Source organism: Phocoena phocoena, chromosome 4, assembly GCF_963924675.1.
Source record: "Phocoena phocoena chromosome 4, mPhoPho1.1, whole genome shotgun sequence".
Taxonomy (NCBI): Eukaryota; Metazoa; Chordata; class Mammalia; order Artiodactyla; family Phocoenidae; genus Phocoena; species Phocoena phocoena.
This window is the reverse complement of record NC_089222.1, coordinates 16,408,122-16,429,161: the sequence shown is the minus strand read 5'-3', so window position 1 is coordinate 16,429,161 and position 21,040 is coordinate 16,408,122. Positions and strand designations below refer to the sequence as shown.

Below are 21,040 nucleotides of genomic sequence, written 5' to 3'. Positions count from 1 at the left end.
TCTTGCCTTGCTTCTCTTTCCAGCTTTCTTAAGAGTAAATAAGATTTCATTTGTTTATGTCGGCCTTAGCTATTTGGAAGCCCAGGTACTGAGGGAGGGTGTCTTCCAATGTGCCCATATTGGACACATCGTTCTGTCTGGATTAGCAGCTTACATGAGGACAGAGACTCAGCTTGGATATTTTGGTCTGCAATTCTGTGTGACAGGTGGACTGACAGAAGCTTGGGGGAAGAATTGAGAAATTAAGTCTGGGCTGCGTGTGTGTGGTTTTGGAGGCATGCGAGACTGCGCTAGGACACAGGTGGTGGTTTCAGTTTTAATCAGAAGGCCGGGGAGTCTTGGCTGGGTATGTGGCGGATTCATGAACTATATTTGGCTGGCCTGGGCCCTGAGAGGGCTGGGGAAGGACCCTTGAAGTATATTCTGAGGCTGCAAGTGTAGGCAACCACAGCCTAATTCATCCCCCACAGATTTAAACTGAAGCTCCATTTAAGCTGATCGAGAAGTGCTCTGACAACAGCAGTGAAGTGGATGTGTCTGTGCATTACTACCCACGAAGAGCACGTTAAAGACACCCAAATACTTTGTGATGCCTGTGGTTATGATACACACAGACCCCCTCTGCAGCAAGAACATTGTTTTTGCCTCCAGTGGTGGCAATCTTGCCTGCCACGAGCACAACTCTTTCCCAAGAAGCACATTTATGTTGATAAACCCAAGAGCAGCTGACCCTTGAACAACGAGGAAGATGGCGTCACGCTCAGGGACCCTTCCAGAAGCCTTTAAGAATGGCCCCATGAGGAAAGGCCAGGCAGGTAAAGTGATACCCATCTCCATCCGACAGTGGATTGAACAAGGTGGGCAGACTGGAAGCCACACACGAAGCATTTATTTGGAGAGGGGCAAGGGAGGTTGCTCAAGCTACAGACTATTTGAATTCAGGCAGCAGGACACTCTCCACTTCCAGGTAGCTTTTCAGCTCAAGCTGAGCCAGCTGGGGAATCCAGCAGGGAATCCAGGTTGGGATGGGGGTGAGGAGGGTGAGGGAAGATGCGGGTTGTGGGGTGTGAGGGGGTGGGGACTCCTCAAGGAACTTCGCTGGTCACTCGGTGAGGAAGGTAGCATTTTCTTCATGAAAAGAGGGTATTTCTCCATTAGCTGAAACAAACAAACAAAACCCAAAAAACACATTTGAGTGAGACAAGCAATGGATGATGATAATTAGTAAAGAAATCACAACAGAATTATACGAAAGGCAGGTGTCTCATGGAAAGAATTTGGCCTTTGGAACAAGACAGTTTGGCTTTCAAATCCCACCTCCATGGTAATTAGCTGTGTGACCTTGGGCAAATGATTGAAGCTCTCTGAGGTTTTGTTTCCTGGCTGTAAAGTGGGGATAATGATGTAGTTCTGGCAGGGTTTTGTGGAGAAATGACGATAACATAGAGCTTAAGACTGTGCTGGCACATAGCAGGCACTCACTGGATGGAGTCCTTATATTCTTGAAGTAAATTCAGTCTATCTTGTTACTTTTTGGATTTGTTTAATACGATTTTGTGTAGTCAGATATTCATAGGCATCTGAAAAAATTCGCTTTGTTACAAACATCTAGCTTTTATAATCAACAGAAATCAGTCCAATAAAAAGACAGCTGGAAAGGAGCTGGATGACATGTTTTTGTTTGAAAGAGCAAGGGTTAGGTTGCTTCCATGTGGCCCTCTTGCCTTCTGAGAAAGGGATGGTACAGAGCACACTGGAGACCCAGGAGACCTAGGCTCTGGTCGAGCTCTGCCTCTTCCTCCTATTTTGATCACTGGCAAATCCTTTTCTGCTCTGGCCTTCTTATTCTCTCTGGAATCAGGAGGGGTTGTACTACGTAATTGATAAATTGTCTCTTAGAGCTGCTATTCTACTATGTATTCTCTTCCTCATTCAATGTATGCCACAGAAGGGACCTTGGAGGGCAATATGATGATACAGAATTGTGATAAAGGCTTCAATTTCCTTAAAAAGCTGGCAAGGAAGCTAAGCCCCAAGACTCATGCATATGCCACAGGAATCCTTACCCATTAAAAAAAGACTACATATGTATGTGTATACACATATATGTGTATACATATATGTATATATACCACATACACACATATATATACATAAACGTATACATGCCATTCCCAACCTGTTGCCTCTCTCCAGTATGGAGGCTGGAAAAGCTAAATAGTTGCTTTCCCAGCATCCCTTGCAGGTAGGTCTGGTCATGTGAGATAGAAGGAAAAGTCTGTTGGAGCCTCCCCAAAACATTTTTCCTTCACTGAAAAAAGGAGTGAGCCATACAGGGAAAGGCCTTTCTGCTGTTTCCTCTTGCCTCCCCTTTTCTGGCCATGAATGATGTCTTGTTATGATGTCTGGAGCTGTGGTAGGCATTTGGCAATTGGGGGTGACAAAGATGAAGACAGGGATGGTGTATCAGAAGGATGAAATGAGCTTGGGACCTGACTGACATCACGGAGCGGCCTGGCCTACCTCATGTCTGGAACTCTTAGGTAAACATGGTTTATGCCCTTGCTGCTCAAAGTGTGGTCTGTGGACCAGCAGTATAGGCGTCACCTGAGAGTTTTGTCAGAAATGCAGAATTTCAGGCCCCACCTCAGACCTTCGGAAATAGAATCTGCATTTTGAAAAGATGCCCAGGCTTGGCATGTTTTGAGTGCATATTAAAGTTTCAGGAGCATTAGTTTATAGCTACACTAATTAGGTTTTATTACAGGCAGCTGAAAGCATTCCTAACTGCCACCATGTATGGTAGGAAGTATGCATGAACACATATAGGTATGTCTGTGGTGTGTGGCTGTATGTCTGCATCTACGAATGCATACAAACATCCACACATATACGTATACATACATAAGTACATAATATATTTTTGTCTATATATTTGCATATATATGAATAGAAAAATCCTGGAAGGACACAGGCTGTGGGAGTGGGGCTGGGTGTTGGGAAGTTTGGGAGGTGATTTCTCCTTTTTACACTAATTACTTCTATAGTGTTTGAAAAAGTGTCTAGTTTAAACCCAAGAGTATCTACTCCTTTCCTAACAAAGCCGAGCAGAGACGCACCTGCTCTCCTCGCGGTCCAGCAGCGCATGGTAGGATGCCACGTCCCGCTGCATCTGGCACTTGTGTGCCAGCAGGTGCTCGCGGGCCTGCAGCTGCTGCTCCGCCTCTGTGCGCATCTCCCTGAGCTCCGCCTCCAGCCTGCTGACCACGGCGCCCAGGTTCTGCAGCTCGATGTCGTGCCAGTGCTTGGCATCGTGCAAGGTGTTCTCCAGGCCTCGTTTCTACAAGAGAGGGAATATGGTCCAGACCCAAGGCAGATGGGCAGGGCCTTGGAAGAGGGAGATGGGCAGAGCAGTGGGAGGGGCTGGCATCGGCCTGGTCTTTCTGTTTCTCCCAGGACGATGACCTTGACAGGCTGACGTGGCTCAGTGGGGAAGTAATGAACCCTCCTGGGGAGGCCAGAGTCTTGCTTAGTCTGATTCACTGATCCTTCCAACAGGGGTGGAGGTGGGGAGGGAGAAGAGGAAGAAGGAGGGGGAGAGAGACAGGAACCGGAGAGCCGGATGAGAGAGAATGATGAGAGAAGAGGCAGATGAGTGAGAGAGAGAACGAGAGAGGACAAGTGAGAGAGAGAGAGAGAGAGAGAGATTCTCACACACACACACACACACACGAGGCAGTTTGCAGGTGTTTTTTCTTTGTGAACCGCCACCCACCGTCCAGCTGGAACACAGTCTCCTCCTGCATTCCTCCCAGATTCCCACAGTCAGAACGAATGTCTCTGGCCTCTACACACTCACTGTGGTTTTTTAGTGTTTTAGTAGCACATCTTGCTAGTTCCTCTGCCCCTTGCTGCCCATTCGCCCCCTCCTCTCCCTGAGCTGTGCTGTGCAGGTTGGTCTCTACTCCACTCGCAGCTTGGTCATCTCTGTGGATGACTCTTGTGTTGATGTGTCCAGCACAGATCTCTCCCCCAAGCAGACTCGGTACTGAGGTTCTTACCGGAAATATATGCAGGCCATGGGCCCTATTCAAATCAAGGTGTCCAAAATGGAGCCATTGGCTTCCTTTGGAACCTGCTGGCCCCTCCTCTCCTGTGCTCCAGCTGGTGAACCCACATGAGATACAAACCGGGGAAAGATATGGCCCTGATCCTGCTTCCCTCCCAAATTCAGTCATTACTGAGTCCTACCTCTTGTACATTCAGAAACATTTTCCCATACGTGCCCCCTCTTGTCCAGCCACCAATGACCCAGATCGATTCTTATCACCTCTCACCTGGGGTAACCTCCATGGCCTCCTAGCTCATCTCCCTGCCTGTGGTTCCTCTCCCTCTGTATTCCCCCACAGCAGCCACAGTGTGCTGTCTAAAGTCCAAATCTGGGCTTGTATCTCCCCTTCTCCTCACCTGGCTGACTCCTATTCACCCCATGTCCAAGCTCAGGGGTTACATCTCCTAGGAAGACTTCCTTGATGCCCTCTTGCCTCTGACACCACCAGGCTGGGTTAGGGTGTCCTTCCTCTGGGTTTCACAGCTACCCAAGCACATGCATGCCCTTGAACTTATCATAGCAGGCTGAGCTTCTTAGGGGCATGTCTGCTCTAGCAGATGCTGAGCTGTTTGAGAGCAGGAACCTAGTCTCTGTAACCCCAGCGATAGGACAGGGCCTGGCACAGAATAGGTGTGTGTGTGTGTGTGTGTGTGTGTGTTGCCCAAGTGACAGCACTTTTATTATGGTGCACTTATTGCCCTATCTGTCTCCCCACTAGACTGAAACTTTCTTCTCATCTTCCCGTATACCAGGCCCTGCAAACTGTAGGGCTGACCAATAAAAAAATGGTATGCCCCTCTCTTTAACATCTTTTAGTAGTAGTAATTATGTAGTTCTATAATTTAGCATCTGCCTTTTTATTTTATATAACACATAAGAAACAAATAAATATCTTTCTAAATTGGACTGAGTCAAGTCTTGATGAAACAAGTTTCTATACCCTTTTTTGACCACTGTGGCTGAAATAGAAGACTCTTGGTCATGATGTCATCTTGAATCATGGCTGCTGTTAAGCAGGGGCCACCATATTATCTTATTTAAGTCTTCCCAATTCCACAGGATATGAGGAAGTTGAGTCAGATTCCCATCCTAGGTATGTCTACAGGTGGCAAAATGTGATTAGTGGAAATAAATATAGATCAGTGTCTGGTCTGGTTATTATTTTGCTGGTGAGATCTGAAAACCCCTCCATGGCAGTGAGGATGCAGAAATGGTCACCTGGACTTTGAGAATCATTCGTTCCAACCTCTCTGGGTTTTCTCCCTTTGTTTATCAGGGAACTGCTTGGTTTGTGAGTGGTGGTTGTTGACATTGGACCTGTAACATCTGTGATTTGGAAAAACCTTTCATGGAATCAGGTTTGGATCACCTGTCTATAGTTTTTGCCCTGTGTACGTGGTGACTTTTCCATGTGGCTTGGGGTTTTTCGCTGAAGACTTAGGACCCACTGCCCAAGGTGGGTTCATGGGAACACCTATCAGAGGTGCCACGTCTTTTCCATTCCACCCTTAGAGTCCAAGTCAAGCTTCTGCGCCTATGTCCCTGACATCTTGACCTGGTTCTCACAGAGATGCCTGTACTTGAGTCTCTATGATCAGCCACTGCTGTGGGTCTCCTGCCCCGGCCCACTCACGACACAGCCCCAGCAAGCAAACTGAGATCACAAAAGCATGCTTACTCTTGTCTCTAGAGATCTGAAGGGACTTCCTTAAATTGCTAAGCCGTCCGGAAAGTAAAATAGTGACCTTCTGTGATTTCTGGACTGAATTCCATTCCTGGTCTGAGTTGACTGAACACAGAGCTCAGGGGCTCTCAGACACCATTACTGATGCCTGGCTGCCGCTATAAACAGTGCCTTGTTGGCAAAGGAGCTGAAAATGTCACCAGCTCGGGTATCTGAGACTTACATAGCTTTGAGGGCCTGTGTGTGCACAGGTTGCTGCGACTGAGGGTAGCAGGATGGCTGGATGAACTCTGCCATGTCGGAAAGCCGTAGACGTGTGTGCTACCTGTTCTGGCTCATCTGTGTTCCTGACCTTGCCTGCAAGGCCCAGCGACCAGAACTCTGATCTACTAGAGCCACAGGGGACAGAGGCAGCCCATCCTGTGTTCCGAGCCCAGCCAGCACGTCACTGCTCCATCTGGTTGGGGGGTGAGTTCTTGTCCTATTTGTTCCAATAGTCAGGACCATGGGGTTTAGGTGTGGTGATAAGATGATGCCAACTTGGGGCTACTATACTAGAGGTTATAATAATAATTTTATAATGATAATTAATAACAGATACCATTTATTGACTCTGTGCCGGGCATGGTGCTAAGGGCTTGACCTGCATTATCTAGTTAATCATGCCAATGACTTTATGAGGAAAATTCTATGATGGTTCAGTGGTTGATCCCGTTTCCAAAGGCAGCTGCAACAATGGTCTCCAACCCACCTGCACTTTCTCTCCGTGATTTTGCCACTGTCTCATCAAGAGGCAGATTCCTGTGGAATCTGGGCTGGTCTGTGACTGCTTTGACCAACAGAATGCTGCATAAATGATATTCGGGGACTTTCAAGCCCAGGTGTTAGGAGGCCTGGTACTTTCTGTGCGCACCCTCTGAGGGAAGCCAGATGCCATGTCCAACAATGTAAGACTGCCATGATATGAGGAAGTCAAAGCCAGGTACGTGCAGAGGCCACGTGGAGAGAGAAAAAGAGATGCAGAGCTGAGGCATTGGGCATGTGAGCTGAAGCAGCCATTCTTGGACATTCCAGCCCCAGCAGATGCCACATGGGATGGAGAAAAGCCATCTCTGCTGAGTGCTCCCTAAATTGCTGAATAAATGAACAAATGATTTCCTGTTGTCCTAAGCCACTAACACAGCAGATGGATGTGATAACCAAAATAGATCCTCACTGTACAAGGGAGAAAACGGCATCTTCGGGAGGTCACACAGCTAGTGAGTAGAGGAGCCAGGATTCAAGACTCCAGGGTCTGAGTGCCCGTCCCGAACTCCACAGGACAGCCACTGTCTAGTGCATGATAGAGCCAGAGAGCTCTGCTCTCTACTTATGACTCGTGTTAGTGGGCAAATCCCTGAACCACAGTTTTCTCTTCGGCAAAATGGGATGCAGTCACAGTCTACCCTACTTAATGTTTCCATGAAGCTCTGATGAGAGACTGCAGGTGGGCATGCTCTTATTACTGTTTCTATCACTTTGAAGAAATTGTGTTTTGGGCACTGTACCAAGTGCTTTGGGAACATAAAACTACTTAGACATGGTCCCTGCCCTCCAGGAGTTAATGTGAGTTCAGTGCATGAGCTGATATAACCACATGAACCAGGGGCTCTGAGTGTGAGTGGGTGGCAGGTGGGAGGGATCACCCCAGCTCTGGAGTCAGGGTCTAGGCTTCACGGTGGGCGTGGCACTTCGGTGAGCTCCACCTCACCTGTGCCCAGGGTGTGGATGACAGGAGCAGGTAGAGGAGGCAGAGTCGGGGGAGGAGTCTCCTTCTAGACATGGGAGAACATATCCAAGGGCTCAAGTGTAGGAAAGCAAAGGATGAGTTCTGGGCATTAAAATGAAGCCAGAGTTGGGTGGTATTGGAAGGTCTGGCAAAGGAAGACTTTCTATTTTACCCACAGGCAATTCCAGGCAGTGGGGATACTGATAAAGCAGGAGAGAGGGGACAGTAGATAGAGTGAATGGCCCAGATGGTGCAACAGGGGACAGGTGGAGTCTATTGAAGGGAGGAGAGGGTGGATAAAGCTTCAGAGATATTTTGAGGTGGGAAATGGAAGCCAGAGACCTCAAGTTGGAGGACATTCATCTTCTCTGCAGAACAGTGCTGGTGACAGCATCTGCCAAGGGGCAGAGGTAAGGGTGGGCTGGGGGCGTGTGAGGATGGAGACTGCTGGAGCATCCACTCTGGGGAACACAGGAAGTATCCCTGCTTTTTTCTGTCATTTGTGTACTGGTTTTCTTTTACCAATCAGAAGACAGGAAACATATAATTCTTGATGGCCTCTCCCAAGTCTAAGGGAGGGCTCAGCACGTAGTAGGCTCCCGATACATGTGTGTGCAATCTGAGCTGGGTGATGTGCACCCGCTACTTAGGCTGCAATTTCTCCAGGCTTTGTTTTTGATGATGTGGCTTGAGGATACAGCCCTCACCTTTTGCCTGGAACTTTCTATCACCAGAAGAGTTGTAACTTTGGCAGCCACAAGGACCTCTGGGGGAGAAATGGCAACCTCTTAACTGTGTCTAAAGCAACTGCATTCCCAACATTAGGATGTTTATCAAGGGTTATGGCAGGTGAATAAAAGTGATTAGCATAAAATCCACATAACACTGAACAACGCAATCTCTTTCAGACAACTTTTTAGTTAAAGTAGCAGTGATTTAGGCTGTAGTTTCCTGATCTTTCTCACCTCAGATCCTTTCCTCACACCCCCTTGCACTGACCCAGATCCCATCAGAGGATGACACGGAGAAAAGTGGAGCAATGAGACGTGTGTCGTGTTGTAGCAAGACTGAGCATCTTCTCTGAGCTGACTGGGCACCATGTGACCTTGTTGCTGAGGACAACGGACCAAGTGAACTGAAGACCCTTGAAAGAAGGGAACTGGGGCTGATGGGATGATCTTGGCAGTAGGCAGAGGAAAAGTTGTTTCTGAGGGGAACCAACTAGAGCAAATACTTGAGCTAACTTGGTGGCAGGCTGTGGCTAAAGCAGGAGGTGGGGCTGGCAGTTTGTGATGGAGCTGTCATGGGTGGCAATACTGAGATGAGGTGTATGGGGGGGGTGGAAGAATGGGTACCCAAATAACCCAGGACTTGAGGCTGTTGGGAGAGAGGGGCTTCTTGGGCCTCAACGACGTCCAGACTACCTCAGCTGCACAGGGATTATACAACCCAACACCTTCATGCACTCTGGTGTGTACGAACACCTGTGGTTTGATTCAGTACACATGGCCCCCTGGAGGCATCCAGGAGGAGCCGTGCTTGACCCTAACAGAACTTCAGTCCACCCCAGAGATCAGAAGGTGGATTACTGTATTATTAATAATCATTTTAACTAATAATAATAATTAATAATGCAAGAGATCCATCCACAAACCACAGTGAGTCTGAAGAGCTACCTAGCTTACTAGTTTTGCTTGGGTTCCCCAGAAGCAGAGCCAGACACAGGGATCCTGGTACATGCCAATAATTAAGGAGTTCCCTTCAGGAAAAGGGGGAGAAGGAAAGCAGTTCAGGGCAATGTCAAGTGTTAAGCCAGGAGGTGGTCTTGGCTGGACTGTGGCTACAGCCTGATCCCTTGGAGAGCTCTGTAGTGTGGGTTACAACACAGAGCAGAGTCCACTTTGAAGCAAGTGGACTGGGCTTTTAAACCCCACTGTCAGTCAGTCATTGGCCAATGGCTGAGGACTGGGGGGGCACGCCTACCATCCTAGGCCAGGTCTTCTTTTTGGCAGAGGGCAAGTCTCTGGGCATCTGTGGCGTCAGCAGCCAACAGTCATGGCAGCAGCCTGGTGAAGGGGATTTCACTGGGGCACTAACCGTGTCTACTACATTTGTCATTTGGTATCGGTTGATCCTTTGCAGGCCTCAAAACTCATGTGCTGTGAGATGGGAAACCCATATGACTACAGTTAGACAGTTGAGAGTAAAACTTCACGCAGGAAAGGCCAAGGCTCTTCCTGGCCCACTCACCAGGGCCCGTAAGGATTCCGTCTCAGCCTGCAGGCTCTGGATTTGGCAGGAAGTGTTGTGCACCTCCACCCTGAGGGCAGCAGCCAGCTTCTCTTCCTGGGTCTGGGCCCTGCGGGCCACCTCCGTCTGTTGCTGTGGAGAGGCAGGGGTGAGCAGGGGGAACCAGGGCCTGAACCCGTCCTTCCCTCTTATCTTCTCCAGTCACCACTCCGCAGCCTCTAACTCAGAGGAAACAGCCATTTGATTTAAACATCGCTCTTTTTCTATCGGCGCCCACACCAGCTTGTATTCCAACATTTATTTAATTTGAACATATAATGCATACAAATGGAATAAAATTCAAAAGATTTTCTAAAGGATATATAGTAGAAAGTCTCCTTTTCTTCCTGTGCCCTACTTACTTTGTTCTCCTGTTTCTAGTTTCTCATATCTCCTTCCAGAAATATTTCATATATTTATAAATAAATGCATATGAGCATCCCTCCTTGCTTTGGTACTTAACATATTTTTAGAAATTATTCTATAGCAGTATATATAGATCACTTACATTTTTTTTAAGGGCTGCATGGTAATGCCTTGCTTGGAAGTACTATGATTATTTGGAAGTTCCCCACTGATGGACACTTAGCTTGTTTCCAGTCTTGGCTTATTATGAACAATGATGTAGTCCCTCATTTTCCATACATGGGAGGATCTCTGAGGGGTAAATTCCTGTAGTGGAACTGCTGAATCAAAAACATAGGCATTTGTGGACTTCCCTGGTGGCTCGGTAGTTAAGAATCCGCCTGCAATGCAGGGGACACAGATTTGAGCCCTGGTCCAGGAAGATCCCACATGCCACGCAGCAACTAAGCCTGTGAGCCACAACTACTGAGCTTATGACCCGCTGCAACTACTGAAGCCCACGAGCCTAGAGCCCATGCTCCGCAACAAGAGAAGCCACCGCAGTGAGAAGCCCACGCACTGCAATGAAGAGTAGCCCCTGCTCGCCGCAACTAGAGAAAGCCCGCGTGCAGCAATGAAGACCCAACACAGCCAAAAAGAAATAAATTTTGAAAAATAAAAAAAAAAGGAGCATATGGCCCTGAGGGTCAGAGCTGGGATTCAAGCCCAGCAGCCGACCCCAGTGCTGTGCTCTTAACAACCAGTACTTAATGCTGCCGATTCCACCAATGCCTCAACTTAAGACCCTCCAAATTAGAGCTGTCTCCCTCAAAGAGAAGGTGGATCCCTCTGAAATACCCTCATGGTTCACCAAGTCCTGTGATCAGTAGCCCGGTTTTTCTTCCTCCCTCTGGGGCCGGGGCCTGGCCAGATGGGCTGTGTGGGAGAGGGGTACCCTGGCGGACAAATGGAGTCAGAGTGGCCAGGGGCAGCCGTGAGCTGAAGCTGGCTCCTAAAAGCTCACAAAAGCCAAGTGTTAAAGTTTCAGGAATTTTGTGATCTGGTGGTTATGTAGCCATCATTCAAAATTAGATTATATCAAGTTACAATCAAATAAGTTATATGAAAAAGGGTAATAAATACATCACTGGCTAATTATTTTGCATTTTATCATTATCTATGCTACTGAGGTAATTTACATCAATGGTACTTGCGTGGTAGAAATAACACATAATGCTGTGCTCCTGCACATCTCTTCCCAACTTTGTGTTCATTTACATCATGTTAGTAGTTTGAAATCAACCATGGTGAGAGTATTTACACCATGGAAACTGGCAAACACTCCAAATCAGGGGTTGAATTATTGTTTTGTTGATTGTCCAGATTTAAGAAAGGGATGCAGAAAATGTTAATAATGCAGATGAAACTTAAAAGTGGGTCATGTCTGTAGCTATTGTACTGGGAATGGCACAAAAATTAGAGGGACTATTCTTCCAGTATATGAAAATTATCATGTGATTCACAAAGAAATTACTCACAATGCTGATGAATGAACTCATCCAAATATTAATCAAAATTCATAGCAGAGCTATCCTCATTCATCATTGATGTGAGTGACTATTTGCTTAACCAGATATTAATAATCAAGCATTTTTCTGTAATCTGACTTTGTGACACTATTGTTGATGACAGAATTGTAAAAATGGCTGGTGGATTTCGCAAGAAATAGCAAGTCACACTGAAGCTATAGATGCAAATGGAAGAGCAAAGTATTTTATCTTAAAGTGTGTTATTTCTAAAATTACATAAAGAAAACATCAACAGAAACTTTCATGTTACCTTTTAGGTAGTGTTATGAATTTGACTGGCACATGAAAACATATGTTTACATTTCTTTGCAGAGAGCAGCTGGGAAACATCACCAGCACAGGATGGGTAAGAGCCAGGCATGAGGGGAAGTCCAGTCCCACGGAGGCATGTTTTAAAGCCTTGGTGGGCATGTCTGGGGTAAAGCTGCTGGCCAAGGCCATAGCCCTGGCACTGAATGAACTGTCCCTCCTCTCGACCCAGATAATGTACTCGGTAGTTCAGTGGCACACACTGGTCTCTGGAGAGATGAATCCCCAGGTCTTAGTTTTATTGGCAAAATGCTGTACCCAAGTGTTTCCCAAATATTCTTGGACAACCAGCATGGTTTGTCATGTATCTGCATACTAATTCAAACTGTTTTTATTTGAAACAATTCACTTTTTCTTTGTAAATAAATGTCTTTAAAATGTAAACTACAGTTAAGTTCTCAGATTTTAAAGTGTGTCAGCATCATCTGGGGGACCTTGTGAAAATGCAGATTCTGATTCAGGAGATCCTGAGTGGGCCCCAGGAATCTGCATTTAAAACTTCCACGTGATGCCTGGTTCATGGAAGCAAAGTTCTAGATTGCTACAGAAACTGATAAAACTGTATTATTTGCCATAGATAAAAGATAACTGAAAAAAAATCAATAAAATTAAAGCAACCACTATATTATATTCTAGCAAATATTGCTTGCCAAGCTGCTGAGTCTCAAAGCTGGCTTTCTCTTTGTTGAAAGGCAAAATTAATAAGTATAAGAGAAGTGTTAATGATGCCCCAGCACCAAATGGAAAATTTCTTGCACCATTTTTAAATTAAGATGGAAAGAGAAAAAGAAATTAATTTGATCACTGTGGGTTTCAGTTTTGTTTTATATCACGTCCCAGACCTTCTCAAATCAGCTTGCCACAAATGATACTTGCCCTTCATCTGGGGACAGTTAATTGTTTTAACTCACCTAAAAGTATTACATGTTCTTCTCCAATGGCTTTTTAGATTTATGTTTTCTCGTTATTATAATAACTCCTGTTTCCATTTCAACCCAACGCCTACAGATTTCTCCTCACAGACCAAATAGGAGGTGTGTGGTTCTAGCTCCTGAGCATGGGAAGGGAGGATTGATCTGTCGTTCAGTGCCATTGCTGGGATGTGTGCTGAGGTTCAGATATGTTGGTTCCCAGGCTTGCAAACCAGCTTGAATTCTGGGCTCTACTACGCACGAGCCGAGCCACCCAGGTTTGCACTCCAGCTGTGTTTCTGGGGCAGGAGAGCATGTTGGCATTTTGAAATATGGTAAAAATTTTCAAATTAAAATTTAAAAATTGGCACAGTGTTGCCCATGAAGGATGGATGTGACAGACAAGAGCAGCAGGCTGTTGAGTGAGTCAGAATGAAGAATTGGAGGGTCTCCAAATGGAGGGGAAAAGAGGCATCTCCACACCCCACCCATCTGGCGGATTAGCGTTGCCATTCCCCAAAACACCTTTGGCGATTGGAAAAAATGGCCACTTTGTGGTGTGAGGGGAGAGTGAGAGTTTAGGAGGGGGGCAGAATGTGGAGAGCAACGATGCTGGTGTGTTCTTAGCAGAACACATGTCCAGGCTGAGCCCTCAAGGGTGGACGTGTGCAGCCTGCCTTTCCCCGAGCAGTTGCTGTGTGGGTTCCAGCAAGTCACAAGCTCTCTGGTTTTTGCAGCTGGGGGACAGCTTTATGAGAGTATCGCTCTGCTGCAGAGCACAGCTAACGGCCTTGCTCTTAAGCTTCTCAGACCTCACAGGATCACACGGACCTCATTATGGTCACTTTCATGGAGAAAGGGAAAGCAGTGGGCTCCTTGGGGACAAAGGGGTTCCCGATCTTGCATGATAGAGGAAGCTTATCCGCAGGGAAGGCACAGATTTGTGGTCTGGAAAGATCCTGACAGAAGTCTGGCCTAACCTTTTGGTCCCTCAAGACAAAGCCCTCCCAACCTCATACAAGATGTCACTTGTGCTCATCCTTAAAAAAGAGGATGAGTCAAGGTCCGCCCACTCCATGAGGTCTGTCTGGGTCAGAGTAGCAGTTAAGAGTGTTGATTCTATAGTCAGAACATGTGGTTTGAATCCCAGCTCTGCCATGGTCTAACTGTGTGATTTACCTAACCTCTCTGTGCCTCAGTTTCCTCCTCTATAAAATGGATAAAATCACAATACCTATCTCGGGTTGGGAAGATGAAATGAGAACAGACCAGTCAAGCGCTCAGGACACTGTCGGGCGCTCTGTAAACCCTCAATAAATGCACTGCTGGCCCTGCTTTCCCAGCACAGCTCACTCTGCCTGGTGTGGTGTTTCTGTCCGTTGTCTCCCCAGCCAACCTCACACTAGACTGTGGCACCTTGTGTGCAGGAACAACTTCTTACTCACCCCTCAACACCCCCGGACACCTAACATGGTTTTTACCCCTAGAACATGCCCAACGATGTTTATTGAAAGTCTACAACGTGTTTCAGGTGCAGTCTTGGGACTGCGGAAGAGGAAGATCTACCAAGAATGGAATTAATTCTCCTTTTCATTAGGAGGATCGGCTGTCATTATTGTAATGATTATAAGGCACTTTCCAGTCACCCAGTGTCATATAAATGTTATTTAGCTGAGGATAGATTTTGATAGGCAGCACACACACACCTGAACTACCCCAGCCAGGTGTAGGATTCACTTGGGAGAAAGCTGGATGCCATCCAGTCTTCACCAGAGACATGGGTCCTCCTTAGTGGGAATTAAAAAGAAGTGCATGTCTCACTCAGTGAAACATCAACACTGGCAGAAGAGCTGGCCTGGCTAGGCTGAGCCATGTCTCTCCTTAAACTTACATGAGAGCTGCTTGGCTGTTGAAGCGTATCTCTTTAGGGTGTAGGACCAATTCCCAGCCTCGGTTGAAGCTGCCAAAGGAAACACAGAGGAGCGTGTGGCTTGGCAGACTTGCTGACCTATTGGTCGCGAGTGAGCACACCCAGCTGATGAACGAGGCAGAAGGGGCTCAGCAAGGAGGGGTATTCTGAGGAGAAAAATATATTCTTCATCTGCAAGTAATTATTGGAGAAGTCTAAGTGAGAGCATTTTTGTTCGGGTTCATGGAGATCATTCCATTCCTAAGAAGGCTCGCCTCTGCTCTGTCCCTGCCAGGAGACTAGTTGTTGGATACGGGCCACCTTACCTTAATTTCTCAGGGATTTGGGTTGTTTTGTCTTTGCAGATCTCTTAGTTTCGAAGTAAGATCCCTACGCTTTTCCTGGGAAAGAGTTACTGTTAAGAAATATCTAAGACAGCTTTGAGATAGTCAGAATTCAGTGGCTGGGGATGAGTAAGAATTGAAGCCAGGGACGTTGTGTCCACAGCACCAAGCCTGGGGCCTGCAGCTTGGTTTGTGGTTGACAAATGGAGTCTGAATGAGTGAGTGAAGATTCCTTGGTGGAAGTTATGAGGATGAGGTTGCAATGCTGGATGGGTGTTGACCAGTCGTGGGGTTGAAAACACAATATAGGAGATGAGGACCTGGGCTCCCCCTGCATGTGGCTGTGCTGGGTAGTGGGGTAAAGGACTGGCAGTGCCCCCTTGATGAGACAGTCTCTTTATTTTCCCTAGTCTGATACCCTACCTTCCTGCCCCCAGCCACACCAGCTGGGGCACACCACCGTAGCACACAGCTATACTAACATTTCCTTACAGGCTAACAATATGTTTTGAAAGCCAGCTGGAACTACCATAAATTAAGTGAAAAGACAAGTGAGAGGGAGTTCCCTGGTGTCCCAGTGGTTAGGACTCTGAACTTCCAATGCCAGGGCCTGGGTTCAATCCCTGGTCAGGGAATTAGGATCCTGCAAACCTCGCGTTGTGGCCAAAAAAAAAAAAAAAAAAAGACAAGTGACAAGCTGGGAAGATATTTGCAACTTATATCACGGAGAGAGGACTAATTTCTCTAATTTACAAAGAGCCACTACAAACCAGTAAAAAAGAATCCCAGACCTAATAAAAATGGGCAAAAGATATGATCTGATAGTACACACAAAAGCAAATATGGATGAAATTCAGCACGTAAAAGGATGTTCCACCTTCCTCATAATATGACAAATGCAAGATAAAAGTATACTGAAAAACCATTTTTCACCTATAATATTGGCAAAGATCACAAAGTGATCACAAGCTGTGAGAACTCACAGTATCAATGAAGAGGCAGGGAATGGACACGCTCAAACATTTCTGATGAGAATATAAATTGTTATAACCTTTATAGAGGATAATTTGGCAATGTTTATCAAAATTACTGATGCACATAATTTTTGCCCCAGCAATTCCATGTCTATAAATTTATCCAGCGGATACATTTCTATATTGGGAAATGAGGGACATACAAAGTCAGTGACTAGTCTTATTTATAATAGCTTAAAGATTGGAAGCCACCATTCATCAGCAGGGCACAGGTTAAAGAAACCCTGGGATACCTGTTAGCTGGAACAAGGGTTGGCAACTTTTTCTGTAAAGGGCCAGATAGTAAATGTTTTAGGCTTAGCAGGCCATATGGTCTCTGTTGCAACTATTCAACTCTGCTGGTGTAATGCAAATGCAGCCATAGACAATATGTAAATGATGGGCATGGCTATGTTCCAATAAACCTTTATTTGTGATAAACAGGCAGCAGGTCAGACTTGGCTTGTGGGCCATAGTTTGCTGCCCCCTGTGGTACAATATTGTGTAGCTAAAAAGCAATATGTTCTGAATGCTACTAATTGTGTTAAAAGAGGGAATATATACATCGTTTCTTGTACCTGCATAAAATGTCTCTGAAAGGGCACATGGGAAAAGGAAAACATTGACTGACCCTACAACAAAGACTGGGTGGCTGGGACATGGGTGGGATGACACTTTTCACTGTATATCATTTTGAATTTTGAACCAAGTGAAGGTATTAGATATTAAAATGCATAAATAAAAAAAGAAATAAAAGCAAGCTGGGGCCCTTTTGTAAAACTCGCACTGTGACGTATTTTGAGGTTTAGAAATGCTAGGTGACTCATCTTCAGTGCTTGCTGTGAGCGCACCAGGAGGAATAAGCCAGTGCTTATTTCACAGAAGAGCCATTGAGATTATAGCCAACTCATCAGCGCACAGGGACCCCTAGATTACAGATGCTCTCAGCGTTCTGCTCTCTCAAAGGAACTCTCCCAGTTGGCTATCATGGCAGGACCATATTAGGCTGTCTTGGAGCCTAGAGCAAGGGACAGTTGAGTGCCAGAAATCCATTTCATCTAATTTCATATATCCTAGAAAATACTGAATCTTCTTGGTAAAAGCAAGCAAAGAAAAGCCATAGACACAGCAGCCTGCATAAAATACTTGCCCTCACAGAGCAAGTTATTGTTTGTGAATACGGATGACATGGTGACATGTTACCCAAGTCTTCTAGTCTCTCATGGGTGGATCTAGACCTATGCTGTCCAGTATGGTAGCCACTAGCCACATGTAGATATTTATGTAAGAAGTCATAAACATTAAATAACATTAAGAATTCAGTTTCTCAGGTGTATCAGGCACATTTCAAGCCCTCAGTAACCACACGTGGCTGAGCTGCCACACTGCACTCTGCACAGATTACAGAACAGCCCCATCACTGCAGAGGTTTCCATTAGCGGGCACTGTCTGGTGCCTCCTGCAGCTCTAAGACTATCAATAACCGGAAACCTCGCAATTCACTTCCATCTCTTCACCTCTCTTCATTCTTAACCATCTCCACAATCTGTCATCCTGACTGTTTGAGGCACGATGGTTATAGCTCAGATAAAGTTTCTGACCACAAACACCTTAAACTGATCTGAGGCAAGTGTGACCTACTGTCAGGGCAGGGAGCATGGAGAAATCTATTTGTTGTGGAGTTCCTGGCCCGGAGGGACTCATAGGAGCTGCCACCCAACCCCCCTCCAGCTCACGCTGGTGATTGAATAAGGCTTTGGTTACTGTGCCCGTCACCCAGCTGCAGCGAACAAGGGACAGAGATTTGGCTTCTGGGAATTGAGGGGAGGGCCTCCAATCCCATCAAGGGGAAACCGAAGTGGGGTAGGTCAACCTTTTGAACCCTAAGCAGCCTGATTCTGAAACTTTGAGAGCCCTTAGCCTTCAGGGTGGCCCCGTTTCCAGGAGGACCGCACACTGTAAGGAAAAGGTCAGTTGGAAGAAACATGGGATTATATGTATCGTGATGGACTGACATGGACATGAAAGACTATAACTGCATAATATATATATATATATATTTTTTTTTTTTTGCGGTACGCGGGCCTCGCACTGTTGTGGCCTCTCTCGTTGCGGAGCACAGGCTCCGGACACGCAGGCTCAGCGGCCATGGCTCACGGGCCCAGCCACCCGCGGCATATGGGATCTTTCCGGAGTGGGGCACAAACCCATGTCCCCTGCATCGGCAGGTGGACTCTCAACCACCGCACCACCAGGGAAGCCCAACTGCATAATATTTTCGAAAGTGTCTTTTTGGTTACCTGGAACTTCATTTTCCTGTTGATGATATGATGTTTGAAATGCTTGCATTTGTGAAAGAAAAACTTAGTAGAAACAGCCTGGCTGCAGGGAAACTAGAAGTTCCTGGCTCTCTCTCCTCCTTCCTTCCCTCCCTTCCTTCCTTCCTGGTAGCAGAAAACACATCTGTGAAATGGGAATAACAAGAGTTCCTGCTTTTGAGGCTGTTGTGAGAATTGAATGAGCAGAAAGGATGTCAGAGGTCTAGCCAGCACAAATGGCCTCACGTGGTTATCAGTTTTATGTTTTAATTCTAGGTCTTGTAACAATGACTGACAGATGATTTCGATGTATCCATAAGTTCCGCAAGTTTTAGGAAAGAAGGGCACTGAGAAATCTTAATCTAGCCAACGTCAGTGTACAGAATACTTGCACTCAGGACTCTCTTGTTTGTCGCTCTACAGAGTGGAAATGTCTCAGCACATGGATCCAGGAAACAGGTGAATAATAGTGACCCTTCAGTATTGCCCAAGGTGGTCTTTTTAAGGTCTGTCAGTTGCAGACTGGGAAGTGTGTTCCATGGCTAGCCAGGAGGAGGTGTGGAGGGTGGTATGGCATGGTATGGCTGTTGGAGGTTCTGGAAGTATCCCCAAATACCCTGAGCTGGGTAACCACATCAAACAGAAAAGGAAGGGCCAGACTTTAAAACACTGGAAATTCTCTGGACCAACGTGATCCCCCAGTCACTGAATCATGCAACCTGAGAAGCTCCAAAGACTGGACCACTGAGGTTCCCGACATCTGTAACACCGTGGCTGGAGAGGACCTGGTGTTATAAGCTTTTACCGATTAAGGAATAAAAAGAGTTGGCAGGAAAGTGATAGCAGATGCTGATGGCATCCACCTTGACTCCTTGGGCCACTACATGTTAGTTCTCCCCAGCTTCCTTCTCTCTGTCAGATTCTGTACCTCTCCCTGGGAGCTCTCTCTGAAGTCTTTGAAAGGTCACTCTGCTAGCAGATGGCCGATGACTGAGGGGAGAGGGTATTACTACCCCAGCTTCCTCTCCTCTCTCCTCTCCTGTATTCTGTACTGTTCCCCAGGCCCCCATGGGGATGCTCCTGTCTCCCCCAGTGGGAGCTGGTTGGATAATGTGTTCTTTGTTTGCTTCTCTGCTTCCCGCAACTTCCAAAGAAACCACCTACACTTCAATATTTGTCTCAGCATCAGTTTCTGGAGGAACTTAAATGAAGACAAATTAATCATGTCAATTAATTTTTAGCCTCTCCAAGCTGAGAGGTAATTAAATACATGTCTGTATTCTCTCTGCAGAATGTTTAGAAAGCAGTGTGTGCTAAACCATTTCACATTTGGGCTTTGCAGCCAAGAAACCTACAAGAGATGTTCAGGCTGGACAAAAGTCAGCCCCAGAGGGCATGATGGCAATTGACAAAACTATTTATTGGAGGACTTCTGGCTGTCAGTTCTGATCTCTGTTGATGATTAGAGGAATTCACTCATCCTGCAAATATTTTCTGAGCTCCTCCTCTCTGCAAGAGGCCCAGGGAGCATCGGCCAAACTGAAACAAGTACTGTCTGTTTTCTCTGAGACATAGCTTTCAGATTACTCTATTAAAAAAAACACTAATGAATCTGTTCAGAATTAATGTTTGAATGACTGTTGGGCTGGTGATGATTCTCAAGAGGGTGAGGGATGAATAATAATGTTTTTTTTTTCTTTTTCACACCATGCAGGATTAATTTCTGTTAATTACCATACTCCTCCACCCTTTCCCAAAGAGATAATCACTATGGTGTGGTGTAGACCCCAGGAGGGTTGGGACAGAAACAAGTCTGCAAATTCCTGGTCCACTGTGATTTAGCTTTGGAGGCAGAGCCAACAGCCTAATGCAGAGAAAAAAAAATCCCTGGATCAAGAGCCAGGAGAGCTGAACTGTGGTGTTCCAACCAGCTGTGCGACTTCAGGACATCAACTGCCCTCTCTGGGTCTCAGTTTCCTCACCTCTAAAATGAGGGAGTGGGACTGATGGTCTCTAGGGTCATTAATTATAAATATTCATGAGTCCCCTAAGAAGCCATGGACCCAAACCATATATCTGCTTTGGTTTCACTTTCTCTTTGTGTGGTTTTGCCTCTCACTGGTTATGGGGGCTGTATTTCGTGGAGGGACTAGGCACTATTTACCGTGGAAATTGTTTGTAGTGACCTGGCCCAAGGATTTGAAGGTTAGAAAGAAGAGCTTTGGAAAAGGGGTAAGGGGTGGAGAATTGGGGAGTGGAAGATGTTTTCTGGGCTGGAGAACATTGGGGGATCCAGACTTGTGAAGACCCTGCGGGGAAGTTTCCTGTTGATACTTGGGGGGCAGGGGTTGAGGAGGGCTGGGAGAAGAAAGAGCAGAAAAGGTCCTCCCGGTTTTCTTTTGGGAGTTTTTATCAACTCTTGTGGTTCCCAAACTTTACTGTGTGTTAGA

The 21,040-nt window shown here is 46.3% G+C and overlaps 1 protein-coding gene across 1 annotated transcript in view; it reads right to left on the bottom strand.

Annotated features, from left to right (window-relative positions):
- Positions 1 to 867: 867 nt before the first annotated feature.
- BFSP2 (beaded filament structural protein 2) overlaps positions 868 to 21,040 on the bottom strand; it is a 65,845-nt gene continuing 45,672 nt past the window's right edge. Inside the window, exons 5-7 of the mRNA XM_065876857.1 lie at positions 9,814 to 9,945; positions 3,120 to 3,340; positions 868 to 1,158 (exon numbers count right to left, since the gene is read on the bottom strand). Of these exons, the coding sequence (XP_065732929.1) occupies positions 1,155 to 1,158; positions 3,120 to 3,340; positions 9,814 to 9,945 (357 nt within the window). The 3' untranslated portion in view covers positions 868 to 1,154. The remainder of the gene's footprint in view (positions 1,159 to 3,119; positions 3,341 to 9,813; positions 9,946 to 21,040) is intronic.